Source organism: Neofelis nebulosa, chromosome X (assembly GCF_028018385.1).
Source record: "Neofelis nebulosa isolate mNeoNeb1 chromosome X, mNeoNeb1.pri, whole genome shotgun sequence".
Classification (NCBI taxonomy): domain Eukaryota; kingdom Metazoa; phylum Chordata; class Mammalia; order Carnivora; family Felidae; genus Neofelis; species Neofelis nebulosa.
The window spans coordinates 90,375,368-90,392,257 of record NC_080800.1 but is presented as its reverse complement, the minus strand read 5'-3'; the positions used below and the strand labels follow the sequence as shown (position 1 = coordinate 90,392,257).

General features: G+C 37.5%; 1 protein-coding gene across 3 annotated transcripts in view; it reads left to right on the top strand.

Moving 5' to 3' along the window:
- Nucleotides 1-16,890, top strand: part of AMMECR1 (AMMECR nuclear protein 1) — a 109,015-nt gene that overhangs the window by 37,829 nt on the left and 54,296 nt on the right. For 2 of the 3 annotated variants that reach the window (XM_058712374.1, XM_058712375.1), the window contains exon 2: nucleotides 13,863-13,973. The exons of the other annotated variant lie outside the window; for it this stretch is intronic. In XM_058712374.1, the coding sequence (XP_058568357.1) occupies nucleotides 13,863-13,973 (111 nt within the window). The remainder of the gene's footprint in view (nucleotides 1-13,862; nucleotides 13,974-16,890) is intronic. 3 annotated transcript variants of the gene reach the window in all.

Below are 16,890 nucleotides of genomic sequence, written 5' to 3'. Positions count from 1 at the left end.
AGAATAAGAGGAGCGAGCTATTTTTGGCATCGCCTTAGAAATACCAGTGTGACTGTTAACTGACACTTGCGTCAAGTTCAGTTTTAACCTGACTGCCTTGATTTTTTTTTTTTTATTTCATTACTCTGGATTTTAGAGCTCTTGAGTTGATATTTTTTAAGATTGACATCTGTAACCTTTTGGTTCCGAGCAGTGCGTTGCCCCTGAAATTGGTTGAGTCACTTCATATTCTTCTAAGAGTTCACCACCTGTCATAGCTGAAGAGATCTGTCCCTTTTACTTTCTGCTTCCCAATCCATTTTCCTGTTTACTGTGGACTTTATTTGTGGGAGGCTTTTTTCCACATTTAATATGTGAAGCCTATCACAGAGTTTGACCCTTAAAGTGACTCAGTTTTAAAAGTCTTCGGGGGCACCTGGGTGGCTTAGTCAGTTAAGCATTGGACTTCGGCTCATGTCATGATCTCATGGCTCGTGAGTTCGAGCCCCACATCGGGCTCTTTGCTACATCAGTGTGAAGCCTGCTTTGGATCTTCTGTCTCTCTCCCTTTCCCTCTCCCTCTCCCTCCCTCTCTCTCTCTATCTCTCTCTCTCTTTCTCTCTCTGCTCCTCTCCTCACATGCGCACGTGTGCACACTCCTCTCATAAGTAAACATTATTTAAAAAATTAAAACAATAAAAGGCTTTGGGAGTTCCACTTCAGTGCAAGAAGTTGTAACTGGTATAAGACTTGTTCCCTTCTGCCTCACGTACCCTGTAAACCACCAGGAACTGGACAGAAGATATTAAACAACTGTTCTCAGATGTTGGGCAACAGGTACCACAGAACTGAGAAAAAGGGAACAAATGAAATGAACCCTACAGTCACTCTGGCTTTTTCCCTACAGGCAGTTTCTGGACCATAGCATTGTAAGAGGGAACCCAAGCAGAGCCTGCAGTGCAGTGTTGTTGAATTGATGAGACAGAGATAGAACTCCGGGAGGTCTAGGTGGCAGGAATTTGTAGAGCAGAGGACTGGGGGTGGGGGCGTGCTCAGAAATAGCTCCAGAAATCTGCATAAATGTTCCCTTTATCTTTGGCTGAATATGAATTTGTGCATGTGTTGGGAGAACCACCATGGGGCTGGGCAAAAAACAATTGCTCAGGAGCTAGAAGTTGAAAATTTACTGGAGCTCATACAGGACTGAGAAATATTTGAATTCTTATAGCAAGAGGTAGGAGACCTTGTTGAACACCCAGAGTATTAAACAGAGACCCCAGGAAGGTCATACGTTAGTAATAAGGTGAATGTTAGCCTTAAAGTAAAGGGTACTCGGAACCCAAACTAACAAAACTTCAAGCCAAGCTTTGAAAAATAATTAGCTACAAATAATTTAGATGCATGACAAAACAAACTTCATTTCTTTGAAGCAAGACAGTAAAATCAAAACACTCAAAAATATAATGATTATAATATCCGATATCCCAAAAATTATTAGACAGTCCAAGAAGCACTAAAAATGTGACCCATAATTAGGAAGAAGCCAGTCAATAGTAACAGAACTGAAAATGATGGTTATAGAATTAGCAGATGAGGAATTTAAAACCGCTATGAAACTATGTTCAACAATTGAAAGAAAAGCTTGAATATAATGAGGAAAGAAATTGAAGACCTATAAAAAACCAAATAGAAATTCTAAAGCTGAAAAGTATAGTATATGAAATGAGAAAGTCACTGGATGAATAGCAGATTAGATTGCACTCTGGAAGAAGTGATCAGTGAATTTGAAGATCTAACAATAGAACTTATCCAATCTAAAACAGACAATGAAAAAAAAAAACATAAAGTTTCAGCAAACTGTGGGACAATGTCAAGTAGACTAGTATACATGTAATTGGATTTCCAGAAGGAAAGGAGAGAGAAGGATAGGTATAAAAAAAATAGTTGAAGAAATGATGGCTAAAATACTCCCACAGATCCAAGAAGCTCAATGAACTCTAAGTGGGGTAACCACAAAGGAAACCACACTAAGGCTATTATAATTGAGTGCTGAAAACAAGTGTTAGAGGGAGCATTTGAAAAGAAGAGGAAAAAAGAGACATATTACATACAGGAGAACAAAGATAAGAGATCCTGTATACCTCATCAGAAACAACGCAAGCAAGAAGACAGTGGAAGGACATCTGTAAGGTGCTAAAAGAACAAAAGTACTGTCAACCTCAACTCCTGTCTCCAATGAAAATAAAAAATTAAAGCAAAAAGAAACAAAGGCGAAATATATTTTTTTCAGACAAACAAAAACTGAAAGAATTGTCACCAGCAGACCTGAACTACAAGAAATATTAAGGGAGGTTCTCCAGGATGAAGGAAAATGATTCCAGATGGCAATCTGGATCTCTACAGAGTAATGAAGAGTGCCAGATAAGTGCAGTAAGTGTGGGGTAATTAAATAAGGACTTTTTTCCTCATTTTAAAATGTCTTTAAAAGTTAAGTGATTGTTTAAAGCAAAATTAATAATCTGTTGTGGAATTTATTTATAAGGTATATAGATCTAAAAGATATGATAATAGTCCCAAGGGATGGAAGGAATGAAATGGAAGTATGCTGCTAAGGTCCTTATGTTAAAAGGAGAGCAAGGAAAAGATGGGGAATGTAAAAACAAAAATATAAGTATGGTAGACTTAAACACAATCATTTCAAAGTTACATTAAATATAAGTAGTTCAAATACTTATGCAAAATGCAAGACGCAACTATGTATTATCTATAAGAAACCAACTTTACGATTAAAGACACAGGTTAAAAATAAACAGATGGAAAAAAGATATGCAAATGCTAGTTATAAGAAAGTTGGAGTGACTGTGTCAATATGAGACAAATTAGACCTCACAACAAGCAGTTTTACCAGGGAGAAGGAGGGACATTTCATCATGGTAAAGTGGTTAGTTCATCAAGAACACAGCACAATACTAAATATGTGTGCTCCTAGCAAAGCTTCAAAAGACGTGAAGGAAAAAAAAAAAAAAGATACAACTGAAAGTATAAATACACAAATCTACAATTAGATTTGGATATTTCAGTGCCCTTAACTCTGTAATTGATAGAATATGTAGACCAAAAAAAAAAATCAGTGAGGAGTTAGAAGACCTGACCAACACTACTATACCTAATCAACTGTACCTAATTGACATTTATGAAACACTGGAGCTAAAACTACCAGAATACATTTTCTTTTCAGATTCACATAGTGCATTTACTAAAATAGACCACATTCTGGGCCATAAAACAAGCCTCAGTCTATTCAGAAAAATTGAAATAATACAAAGTATATTTTCTGACCAAAATGGAATTAAATGAGAAGTCACTACCAAAGGGATAGCTGGGAAATTCGCAAATATTAGGAAATTACACAGTACACCCTAAATAAACCATGGATCAAGGAAGAAATTATAAAAGAAATTAGAAAATATTTTGAACTGAATGATAATGAAAACACAACATTAAAATTTGTAGGATGTAGCTTGCACAGTGCTTATGGGGAAATATATAGCTTTAAAATAAGATCTAAAATCAATAATCTAATAGTCCACCTTAAGAAGCAAGAAAATGAGGAGCAAATTAAACCATAAAAGGAATAAAATATTAGAAGAGTAGAAATCAATGAAATAAAATATTAACAATAGAGAAAAATCCATGAAACCAATAGCTAGCTGTTTGAAAAGATCGATAAAATTGATAAACCTGTAGCTAGACTCATACGAAAAAGATAAAAGCACAAATTACTAATAGCAGGAAGGGAAGAATAGACATCACTATAGATCCTACAGACATGAAAAGGATAAAGGAATGTTGTGAATAAGTTTATGCCAATAAATTCTACAACTTAGATGAAATGGAAGAATTCCTTAAAGGATACAAATTACCAAAATTGACTCAAATAGAACTAGAAAACCTGAATGGCCTTATTATCTATTAAAGAAGTCGAGTTTGTAATTAAAAATCATCCCATAATTAAAATCTAAGCTCCAATGACTTTAATGTGAATTCTATCAGATATTTAAGGAACAAACCAAACTTTTAGAAAATAGAGGAGGACAAAATTCTTCCCAACTCATTCTATGAAGTTGGCATCACCATGATACCAAAAACTGAGAAAGCTATTACAAGAAAAGAAAACCACAGACCAGTATTCCTTATGTTTATACACACAAAAATCCACCACCAAATATTAACAAATTTAAAAAATGAACCTCACAGTATACACAAAATATAACTCATAATGGATCATAAACCTAAATGTAAAAGCTGAAATTACCAAACTTCTAGAAGAGAATAGGATAAAATCTCCATGACCTTTGGATAAAGACTCCTCTATCAGACACAAAACATGAACCAATAAACAAAAATCCATTAAATTAAAATTGTGTGCTCTTCAAAAGATACTATTAAGAAAATTAAATGGCAAACCACAGACGAAAATATGTTTGTAATAGACATTTGTGATAAAGCTTGGTATCCAAAACATACTTTTTAAAAACTACAACTCCTGTAAAAAGAAGACAATCCAATTTAATTTAAAAATGAGTCAGGGGTGCCTGGGTGGCTCAGTCAGTTAAGCTTCCTGACTCTGGCTCAGGTCATGTTCTCATGGCTCATGAGTTCAAGCCTCATGTTGGGCTCTGCACTGACAGCTCCGAGCCTGGAGCCTGCTTCACATTCTGTGTCTGCCTCTCTCTCTGCCCCTCACCTGTCTCTCTCTCAGAAATAAACATTAAAAATTTTTTTTAAAATGAGTCAATGAAGTTAAACAAGCACTTCCCAAAAGAAAATATGTGAATGAATAGTAAGCATTTGAAGAGATGTTCAGTATCCTTAGTTGTCAGAGAATTGCAAATTAAAACCACAATGAGATATCCCCTCACACATTAACTTGAATTACAAAAAATACCGAGTGTTGGTGAGGATGTGTAGCAACTTGCACACTCCTACAATGCTGGTAGGAAGTGTAGTTGGTATGGCCAATGGAAATTGGTACAGCCACTTGGCTGTTTAAATAGTTTGGTCGTTTCTTATAAAGGTAAAACATACACCTACTTATAGCCCAGCAATTCTCTTTATAGGTAGTTACCTGAGAGGAATGAAAACTTATGTTCCCACACAAATTTGAATGTAGATATTATCATAGAAGCTTTATATATGATAGCCCCAAACTGTAAGCAAACCAAATATCCATCAGCCATATCCAAATTGTGGTATATCTATTCAGTGGAATACTACTCAGCAATAAAAAGGACCAAACACATGCATGAATGTCAAAAGCATTATTTTAAGTGGAAGAAGCTAGACCCAAAAGAGTGCATATTGGATTATTCCATTTATATGAAATTATGGAAAAGGCAAAACTATAGGGACTGAAAGCAGGTTAGTGTTTGCCAGAGTCCAGGAGTGTGGAGAGGGAATTTATTGCAGAGAGGCACAAGGGAACTTTTAGGGGTGATGGAAATGTTTTGTAATTTTTTTTTTAATTTTTTTTCAACGTTTTTTATTTATTTTTGGGACAGAGAGAGACAGAGCATGAACGGGGGAGGGGCAGAGAGAGAGGGAGACACAGAATCGGAAACAGGCTCCAGGCTCCGAGCCATCAGCCCAGAGCCTGATGTGGGGCTCGAACTCACGGACCGCAAGATCGTGACCTGGCTGAAGTCGGACGCTTAACCGACTGCGCCACCCAGGCGCCCCGGAAATGTTCTGTAATTTAATTGCACTTTAGGTTATGTGTATGTACACATTTGTCAAAATTCATTGAATTTTACATCTGAAATGGGTGCTTTTATAGTATAGAAGTTCTACTTTGGTGGGAAGTAGAAATAAAGGCGATTTTTTAGAAAGCACTTTGGAAGTGAGGATGTCAATTCCATGTTAAAAAAACAAACAAACAAACCCTCACCCTCTTGGGCATTTCAAAATAGAGGTTCTTGCAAGGTTGAACTCTCTCCTGCAAGGTAAAAGAGGGGAGGGGACAGGGGAAGGTAAAGGCAACCTAAGCAGCCCTGATACAAAATATGGTCTCAGTTGAGTGCTCTGCCCCTAGATCCTGCCTTTCTTCTAACCCCTAAAATGAGAAGGGCTTGCACAATTTCTGCTACAATAAGCTGAGTCTCTCCAGCTCTTTTCTCTCAAAGGAGCAAGTAATCCAATTCAAGGACCTTGAAATCAAAACAGTTAACCTTTCTAAACCCCGAAAACTTCATAAACAACTACATCACAGATTTATTGCAGGTCTTATGAACCTGACAGATTACACTGGATCTCCTTGGAATGGGAAACAAGATGGAAATCTAGAATGAAGGAGCTAGATAGATTACTTTACAGCCCTTTTTATATTAGTGTTTAAATCTTTCAGCCTATTTATTTCCTATCTATTTCTGGTAATTGAGTGGGTTCTGAGGATAAGACAAGATGGTAGAGAAGCTAGATCATTAGCTGGGAAGTTAAGATACAGGTGAAAAACAAAACAAAACAAAACAAAAAACCTTTAGTTGTTTTCATTGTTTGAAGTATTAAGTATTCCCTAACCACCCACCATATGAGTTATAAAATGGAACCAAACATTTGGTATCAAATACAGTTCCATAAAAGTTTTTAATTGGCATAAAAAATAAAAGTTGACTGTATCAAAGCATTCTAAAACCCCTGGATCCAGTTCTCCTAGCTCTCTTAGTTTTGCTTATATTGAGTTTAGAATACATAAGACTTCATTAGAAGGTCTTTTGTTGCCTGGTCTGTTTTATATTAAAATAATTAATTCTTTTCATAGTAAAGGCAGAGTCTCTACCCTTAAAGCTCTTTGAGCAAATTGCTTCAGAACAGGAATTCTGAATATAAATTATTTCATTTTGGAAATCTATAGCAATTTGTCATTTAAAGTTTATTTTATGAGTTTATGAGCCTCATCCTTAAGATGCTACCTATATTAAGTTTAATACTCACTGCAGTGTAAACTAAGACTAGAAAATATGTGTAAATTTAGTGTTTTTTTTCCAATGCAGGCAGACCTTCTCATCTAATTTGGGGCCCTAAAAAATAAGACAGGCTATCTCAATGTATCAAGTCTGAGACTGAATTTTTCTTTTAACTTTTTTTTAAGGTTTTATTTATTTTTGAGAGAGAGAGAGAGACAGAGTACGAGCAGGGGAGGGGCAGAGAGAGAGGGAGACAGAGTCCACAAAGCAGGCTCTAGGCTCTGAGCTGTCAGCACAGAGCCCGACGCGGGGCTCGAACCCTTGAACCACAAGATCATGACCCCAGCCGAAGTCGGACACTTAACCGATTGAGCCGCCCAGGTGCCCCTGAGACTGAATTTTTTTTATGTTTATTGAAAATCATTGATTTGGTCTTGCTAAAAGGAAGAAATGGTTCTTTCAGGTAGGAATTTGGCAGAATCCATCTAATCCCTTAAAGGATGCTTGTGATTTGGCTAGTTGTTTGCTGGTGATCATTACACTTGATTTATAAGACACACACACACACACACACACACACACACACACACACACCATTCAACCTTCCCAGTCATCTGTAAGACTTCAGGCTGTCTCTCTTCCTCTGGCATTTGCCAGTTAAATTAGCGTTATAAAAAACGAGGGAGGGATATAATGCTGCCATGATAGAATTTCTGGGAACACCAGGCAAAGAAAAGTACTGAAAGGTTGGTAATTCCCGATTCCCATTTTCAGATATTTGTGGTCTTCTCTACTAACCCATGCCGTCTGTTTATGTAGGGTCTCCTTATTTTCCTGAGCCCCATGGGATACAGGCTATTTACAGAAGTTGGAGAGAGAGGAGTATTGTATAAGGCTGCAATGATGATTTGGTGTTTTTTCCTTATCTGCAGTAAAGGATTGGTGAGGAGGAGAAAAGTGTAAGATGTATTGGAACCTCCCCCCCCCCCCATTTACTGCCTCCTACTGTTCTCCTTTCAGGGTTTCTTAATTTGAATTTCAGATTATCTGGAAGAGTTAAGCCTCATTCATCCATTAATGATTCATTCATTCATTTAAAAGCCTTATTAAGTAATATGAATTAAACAGATCAATACCTAGCTTAGTAGTTGCTAACCAGTGGTAAATGGAAATTTTCATATGGCGGGAATTTTGACCTGGCAGAAATTTGTAGATATTAGATAGAACACTTGACTTTGATCCAGGGTGGCTAGACAGTAGGAAAAAAATGAAGGAAAAAGGTTGAGAGGGAGTCAGAAAGGGTGTTGGGAGACCCCCCAAAGATAAAATAGTAGGTTTTGCTATGGGCTTCTAATGGGAATAGTATAGAAGCTTGTAAACTGTATCTAGTGTTTCTGGGCTGATCCAGCATTTCTAGTTTGTCCTGACATCTTAGCTAATCTCTCCTTTCCTGGAAGGAGGAGAATGAGATTTGTGCTTACATGTTTACCTCTGTCATATTCCTAAGAATTTCTTATTCTCCGGTATCTTAGAAGACATCTAGCCTTGCTACTCACAGTTTTCTTTTCCTGCACGAGTAAGAAAATTTGGAGTACTAGCCAGGTTTTACAACTAACTAGCAAGGTGACTCTGCACTTAGTCTCCCTGGATCACTTTTGTTTTTCACCTGTACAATGAAGAGGAAATAGGCAACCTCTTAAAATTTCTTTCAGCTAACAACCTTAGATAATTATATAAACTTTGAACTATGTGCTCAAGCTCTTGTAGGGGGTTGCTATGGACTGAATTGTGGCCCCACAAAATCAATATGTTGAAGCCCTAACCTCCACCGATGGTATTTGGAGATAGGGCCTGTAACGAGATAATTAAGGTTAAATGAAGTCATAAGGGTGGGCACCTGATCCAATGGGGTTAGTGTCTTTATAAGAAGAGATGCTACTTCTCACTCTTTCTGAATGCTCAGAGAAAAGGCCAAGTGAGTACAAAACAGTCCTCTGCAGGCCAGCAAGAGCTCTCACCAGAAACAGAAACCTCTGGAACCTCAATCTTGTACTTTCCAGTCCCCAGAACCATGAGAAAATAAATTTTTATTGTTTAAGCCACCTGGTCTGTGGTAGTTTGTTATGGCAGCCCAAGTAGACTAATACAGGATTTAACCACATTGAGTGCCTTTTTACAAATTGAATCTGTAGTTTGTATGACTTGTAAATGAGATATGTCACTTCCCTGCACTGAAACAGGAAGTGAAATGTTTTAACCTGGTGGTGGAGGGAAGACTCCACCATTTCTGTTTTCCCATGAGCTCCTAAGTTCTGGGGCAATTATGGTATTGAGTTGGGTGTTATGAGTATTTCAGTTGGATTATTGAACTGCGTAGCAGAACCTGAGCATAGTTGAGAAGCAAGCATTCTTTGATGGCAAAAGAAAAGAACCATAACTAGGTAGCTTCTCTTTTCCCATATCTGTGTATAATACGAATAGCCTTGTGGAATACTCTGTTGTAGTCAGTAGCGTTAGACTGGTGGGGATCGATACCAGATTGTTAACATTACTAACTAAAAATCTCATTCTAGGGAAGAGAAAATTGCCAGATCGGGGACTTGCAAATGTCTAAGGCTATTTTGTTTTCACCTGTTTCTGCCTTGGTATGGAGGAGATTTGTGGTAAAATATTGTTAGGTAAATATACCTTTTTCATAGCTGTACGTCTCCCACAGAAATCTGTCTAATCTGTTCTGGTCTGCTTCAGTAGTATCAAAAGAGGGATGTGGGAAGTGGCATGCAGCTTGGACTGGGAGTATCCTGTTCAGATTTACCTTGCTTTTCTGTACTTTTGCTCATTCCATGCAACTACATTTCCCTGAGAGCCACTACTATTGACCTGATGGTATTATTGGCTGCCAGTTGGCAGAGAGGATTCACCTAGATTAGGTGGTTACTTCCTTTTCCTGTCTGTAGACTTGGAAAAATGGAGAGAGTTTACTTTCCTTCAAAAGGTTTCTCAGAACGTAATGGTACAAAATGTTCACAAGTAGGAAAATTCCTTAAAAAGCTCTGTCTGGTTACTCTCAGATAAACATTTCCATTAATATTTCATTTCATTTTGAGCCCCCTTCTAGTTTGTAGTATTTTTTTTTTAGTATATGTAGGTGGCTTCAAACCATATGGTAAAAGTATTTTCCAAAAACATTCAATCTTTGTCTTACTCTGAACTGTTTTCCTTATTTCCTTGTCGCCAAGCAGCTCCTCTCCACAGGCACAAATCCCTTTTTCTACGTTGATCTATCTCTGATTATGTTGATGTGGTGCGTCCTTTTGGGAACTCATACATGTTTAAATAACACATTTAAGAATGAAATTGCCTATTCCCTCTGTGTATTGGGAAAAGAAAAATTTTTGTTGCTATTTTTAGGTACTACGGATTGAATGTTCCCATCGTCATTGCCCTGTACAGAGTCATTATCACACACAAGATGCAATCTCTTGTGCTCAGTGATGTTTATTCTGTTTCAGTCTACTTGAAAATTCTTTACTTCCCAAGTTCTTTCCCCCATCAGATGTTGTGTGTAGGTATTTTGGTTTATTTTAATCCCATGTATGTGTTCTTTTTAAAAATCCTCCATTGAAGAATAATCATAATACAATACTGTATTAGCTTCAGGTATACAACCTAGTAATTCAGTATTTACAGGCATTCTGAAATGGTCACCACAAGAAGTCTAGTTAGCGTCTGTCACCATACAAAGTTATTATAATATTATTGACTATCTTCCCTATGGTGTACATAACATAGCCTTGTACCCTGTAACCCCCTTCACCTGCTTCGTTCATCTGCCTCAGCCCCCTTCCTTCTAGCAGCCATCAGTTTGTCCTCTGTGTCTCTGGGTCTGTTGCTGTTTTGTTTTGCTTGAACATGTACGTGATCCTTATAAAGTACACTGGATAAGCATTTGTAAATGAGAAATTACAGCCCGAGATTTTGAAGGCATAGTTTGATTCTGTCTACCAAAAGTCTGGTTTCTTCCATCTTCAGGCATCTATCTTAAACACAGTGCAATTATAAAGTAGCAGCCTCTCCCATCGTTGACACACACGCTTCCCCACCATACCAACCCCCAGAGTGGATGTTGCCCCGGGGCAGGTAAGGAACAGGGGAAGTACGGACAGTTCTGCATCTGCATTACCTGTTGTGAGGTAAAGAGAGCTCTTGAGAGCAAATAGTCTGCAGCGCCTAAAATTCATAAAATGTTAAATATGAAAGAGACCATGGCATGTTCTCGAGATTCGCAGACTACTTTCCGTTCCCTCAAAGTGCTGTGCTCTATTACATCTCCATGCCCTTGCTGATGATGGAAAGGAGTACCTTTTCTCCCAGGCTACCTGGCTTACCCTCTCGCACCCCTACCCCTTGAATTCAGCGATAGCATAGCATTATAAGAAACCACATATAACTTTCCCTACTATGTGTCTTGAATGCCCTCCAATGTAGTTCAGAACCTAGTGATTAATTTGTATTTTTCTTCTGTTTACCCTTCAAATTTTGAATGAGTAGATGAGGATTATAGTAAGAATGATGTGCGTATATATTTTAGCGGGATAAATAAGATAATTGAAGGGAAAGCACTTTTAAATATATTTTTTAAGTTTATTTCTTTATTTCGAGAGAAAAGAGAGAATCAGAGGGAGTGTGTGAGCAGGGTAGGGGCAGAGAGAGAGAGAGGGCCCCAACTGTAGGCAAGAGAGAGAGGGAATTCCAAGTAGGCTCTGTTCTGTCAGCTCAGAGCCCAATGTGGGGCTCAGTCCCAGGAACCATGAGATCATGACCTGAGCCAAAATCAAGAGTAGGTTGCTTAACTGACTGAGCCACCCAGGCGCCAGGTAAAAGCACTTTTAGATGACTTTCATTTCTCGGGTTTTTGATAGGGAATGAATTCACTCATACCTTTAGGTTTCTCAAGTCACTGAGGAAGAGAATATACCACTTAGTTCTGTGTCGTTGAGAAGCCATCATGGTATTTTAAAGACATGTTCGTATATGCGTTACAGTGTGATTCACTTGATTCTGAATCTGCCAAAGGACGTGTTATGTAGAGATGATTTGTGTAGGTGCTGTTATGGGAGAAGATTGGTATCTTACTGTCTGTGTAATGGTTGCTGACAGTGACTCTACCAAATTACAAAGTGAGAAGTAAAGAGATGAAATTCACCTGTAAAGAAAATATGTGGATTTTAGGATAGTAGTATTCGTATGAGTTAAACGTTTAATTCTTGTCTTCCTGATAATTCTTAGTCAAGAGCAGTTAGAGAAATGGTCCCACTGGAGCATCAGTATCTTGCCTCAGGTTATTAGATGTTTAGGTACATATGAGTGGAAACAGGAAACCTGGAATCTTCTGTTTGCTTTTTATCTTAGTACCTTTAATGTAGGTCATCCAAAACTTGAATACTAACATTGATAATAATTTGGCCTTATACTTAAGTCATTTTTTTTCACTTCCTCTGGGCATTTGGTTCTTGGAAGAAAGTAGTACTTAGTACTGTTCCCTGCCTTGTATACGTTGTTTATTTGGGAACCTGTCTGCCATTGTGGCTACCTGTCAGAATTCGGCGTTATTTAAATGTTTGAGATGAGTGATTAAAGTACTTGAACAGGATCTTTTCTCCCAACTGCTAACTAGAGAGCACTTTAAATACAGAATGTGTTCTCCAACTCGATAGCATATTATTAGAAATATATGACATATGGTATGTTCCCCTAAAATTTAAATTTTTAGAAAGCAGAAATGTATTATATTATACCAATAATACTGTGAATACTCAAATTAACATGAACCACCCCCAACTGTAGGGTAGTTCTCTTTACACAATGTGCTAAAATGTGTAAATTAACTTATTTCATAAAAAGTGACATACAGAGTTGCTTCTAACCAGAAAAGAATTGTTTTTACACTTACCCATTAATTCAGGCCGTCGCTGGTTTGCTGCAGCATCCAAACGTCTACTGTACTAAACTTCATTTAAAACTGTATTACTTTCTTGATGCCATTGTATTTGATGCTTGAGAGATTGTATTTGTTGACAGTAATTTTATCTAAAAATTAAAATAATTTTTCTGGTTTCAGAGCATTACTTTGTTAATGTTTGCTCTTGCCCTTTACCTCTCCAAACCCTACTCGTTTTTCTAGGCCAAGCTGAAGATAATCAAACTTGATGAAATTTTCTTCTGTCCCCATAGATTAATTTATGGCATTTTGGGCACAGTTGAGAATACTTATTTTCTTTTGCCGTGTGTTAGTTAGCTGTGAACATGCCTGCCTTCTGTACTGGCTCCTACGACTGTGCTTTAGGCAACCTTGTATTTCCCATAACTGCTTTCACAGTACTTTGCCCTGTTGAATATTCAACAAATATTCAGTATTTGTTGAAATTTGGGTGGTTTGGGTTTTCTGTTGTTGTTGTTGTTTGGTTGGTTGGTTTCTCTAAACTGGACTTAACAAATCAATTAGTAACTTGAGGTTTAAATGAGGACTCAGGCAGTCAGCCATGCTGGCGAAGGCTTTATAGTCAGGACTGCCCAGGTTGATGTTCCTATTTCATTATGAATTAACTGTGGAGCTGCCTCATCTGTAAAATAGGAATGTTGGTAATAGCATTACTCAGCGTCTGAGAGTTGTTGATGAGGATTAACGTAGATAATTTGTTTAAAACATTTATTGTGCCGCCTAACTTATAGGATACACTCAATATATTCTAGCTATAGTTATTGTTAAATGCAGTCCCATTGGGCTAGACCCAGCCCCTTGGGGGCCTTTCATGTGGTCTTCATATCTCAGGCACTTAGCCCTGCATATAGTAAATATTCAATAAATAACTTGCTTGAGTTGAATTGATTGATTGACCCTATTTTTATCTTCCATTACAGCCCACTGTTTGTAACATGGAAGATCGGTCGAGACAAAAGATTGCGTGGATGCATAGGTACTTTTTCTGCCATGAATTTGCATTCAGGACTCAGGGAGTACACACTTACCAGGTGAAGACCAATTTTCGTTACCTCTGCTTCTACATTAAAAAAACAAAACTTACGAAACTTGAACCTGATACCTTAACTTCTTTGCCTGTCCTAAATTGTCAACATTCTTGACTCCTTTCACATCAGATTTTTTTCTTCTCTTCAACCATTTGCCTGATCTCTGGTGAAATGTTATTGCTACATATTACCATAATATAAAATACGTGATTACATGTGTTCTGCCGTAGACATTGTGAAGTGTTTACCTTCAAAGGCCAGCTTTATTTTGTATAACTCGAAAACAAGTGGCCAGATGTCAGCGGCTTACCAAAATGTATTATTTCCACAGTAACACTGGGTCTCCTTTCTTAGGCTCTTTATAAATTGTTGAAGTCTATTTCATCTTATACATGTTGTTACATACCTTTATGTACTTTTGAAATGAAAGAGGGGACCTAGGAAGAAAGTGATACCGCAGCCTGGTAGCCCTAATCATTCACCTCACCCAGAATTAATTGTAGCTTCCTTATTTTCGTTTCCTCTAACATGAGGACAGAGTCATGAATGCCCCATTGCAGTTGCTAAGACTTTGTCTTTAATTTCCAAACTCACAAAGAGCTATCGAGCATGCCATCTGATATTCGGGGGTCCAAGTTTATATTTGTTCCAAAATTATTGCAAAAGGAGAAAACTCCTTAAATAATAAGCTATTAGTAAAGGAATTTCCTGTTTTTGCTCACATTTCAGGGTGATTATCTGATAGTTTCTGTGGCTGTAATATTGTACATGTATCTGTCCAATAGGAAATTGGTCCCTGCTGACTACTGGTACTTGGGGTACGTTGCTTAACCTCCAATAGACAAAGTAGTAATTATAGTATTTTGTTCTATCTACTTCATAGGGATGTTAGGGAGGTGTCAGGGGAATGTAGTAGTATTCAGTCACTGCTTTGCTTCTGGATTAACATTGTGGAACATTCATTACTTTATTACAGAATTGCATAAATGTAGCTCGTAGTACCAATTCATAAAGTGCTAAAATGTAGCTCATACTACCAATTCATAAAATGCTGGTAACTGAGTTTAATATTCTTATATTTAAAGGTGTAGCTCACAACTATACTGTTTTCTTAGCTTACAGTGCAGCCCAGAAAGAAAAGCATAGGCATAGAGGGTCACCTTCATTTTTAGACCGACACAGGTATTAGAATTGAGTGTTTGGACTTGATTAAAAACCTACAGGTAGTAAAGGGGTCAAGACACACATTCTGGAAATGACTCGAACTTGCTAAAGATAGTGTAAATGCTAGCTGAAGCAAGTTGGATTTTTTTTTCCCTGACCTGAAACATCATGGACTCGTTTTGGGACTTTAGCAAATTCTGCCAGTGACTGCTTCTTTGGGACAGGTACATATGAAATTACTCTTTTAATAGCTAATCAGAGGCAATTTATTATCCCTTTCCAAAAATAAGTTGTTATAAGGAGCCCTGGTTCCTTGGTTATTGCTTTGAAAAAAAGGATTCTGTGGCCAAATTGAGTTTGGGGAACACTGGCTAAACAAATTTAAACAGCTGTGCTCACTGCAGGACTTCTTAAAACCTGTTATGTTAATAGTGTTGTGGACCTCCAGGAGTGAGATCTAGAATGTTGTGTTTCCCAGACTTCCACTTTTTTGACCACAGAGCCCTTTTATCCTCCCACTCCATTCATTGTCTTATGCCATTAGAGTCCCAGTGAGCACATTTTCAAAAACGTAAGTCTGTCATAAAATTACCAGTTTTCTTTCTAGTTGGGGAGTCTGAGTGGAGAGTATAGAAAGCCTTTGTACGTTGTAATGAAACTGTGGCAGAAATCCCAGTATCAAATATTACGTACTTTAGAAATCCTTAGTAGCGGTAACTGTAGTAGCGGTTTGGTTTTGTTTAAAGAAAATACGAAATTCTTTTGCCTCCATTGATAAGAAGGGATGAAAATATTCAACTTCTCCAGACTTGTGGATCTGTTTCCTAGGGGTATTGCCAGAAGAATTATAGTGTATTTTTCGGACAACAACGTGATTCTGAGTGAATCAGTCAAATAGTTGAGCTTGGAAATTTGCCTACATTTGTATACGTCGCTACCCTCATTGCAGTCTGTGGCTCTTCCTGTTTATTTTTCACCTTTTTTCTCATGTTTTTTACACAACTTCCTGAAATAGCATATGGCACACAAGACGTACGTACGTGTGTGTGTGTGTGTGTGTGTGTGTTTTCATATTTGTCTGGCTCCATTCCTATTGCTTACATGACCATAAGAATGGAGTTATTTGGAAGAGAGAAACAAAAGAAAACACTCCTTACAATATACAATTGCTCTTTTTTCTAGATTCATCTTAGAGTCAAAACTGTGGAGTCATTGAGAAAAGCTGTAGTATAATATCTTTTGGTCCAATAGGGGGCACTTATCATTGCTACAAGCTGCTGTTGATGGTATTATTATCAATAGCTGCCCATTTATTAAAACTTGCTACATGTTGATACTGCACAGGGGCTTTGATTTATATGCATGCTACTCCCAACTCGTAGGTATTAATAACCATGTTTTAAAAATGAGGAAACCGAGATGTGCAGAATTTAAATAACTTATCCACTCCCACATCTGGTAAGTGGTAGAACCAGGATTCAAGCCTAGGCCACCTGACTGCAAAATCCAAGCTCTTAACCACGACATTTAAGAGAAGACAAAATAAATTGTTCTGAGAAATTACATTTTGCAGCTTTGTCATGAAAATATTGAACTTGAAAGAGAGTTACTATAAATTGTATAAATCATGGATTGATAATTCTTCACAAATTCTAGATAGGAGTTAAGATTGAAATTTTGGAACATTATGTCAAATTCCAGAAAATCCACAGATGGAATTATAAAAAGTATATAACACAGGGCTGTATAGACTAGC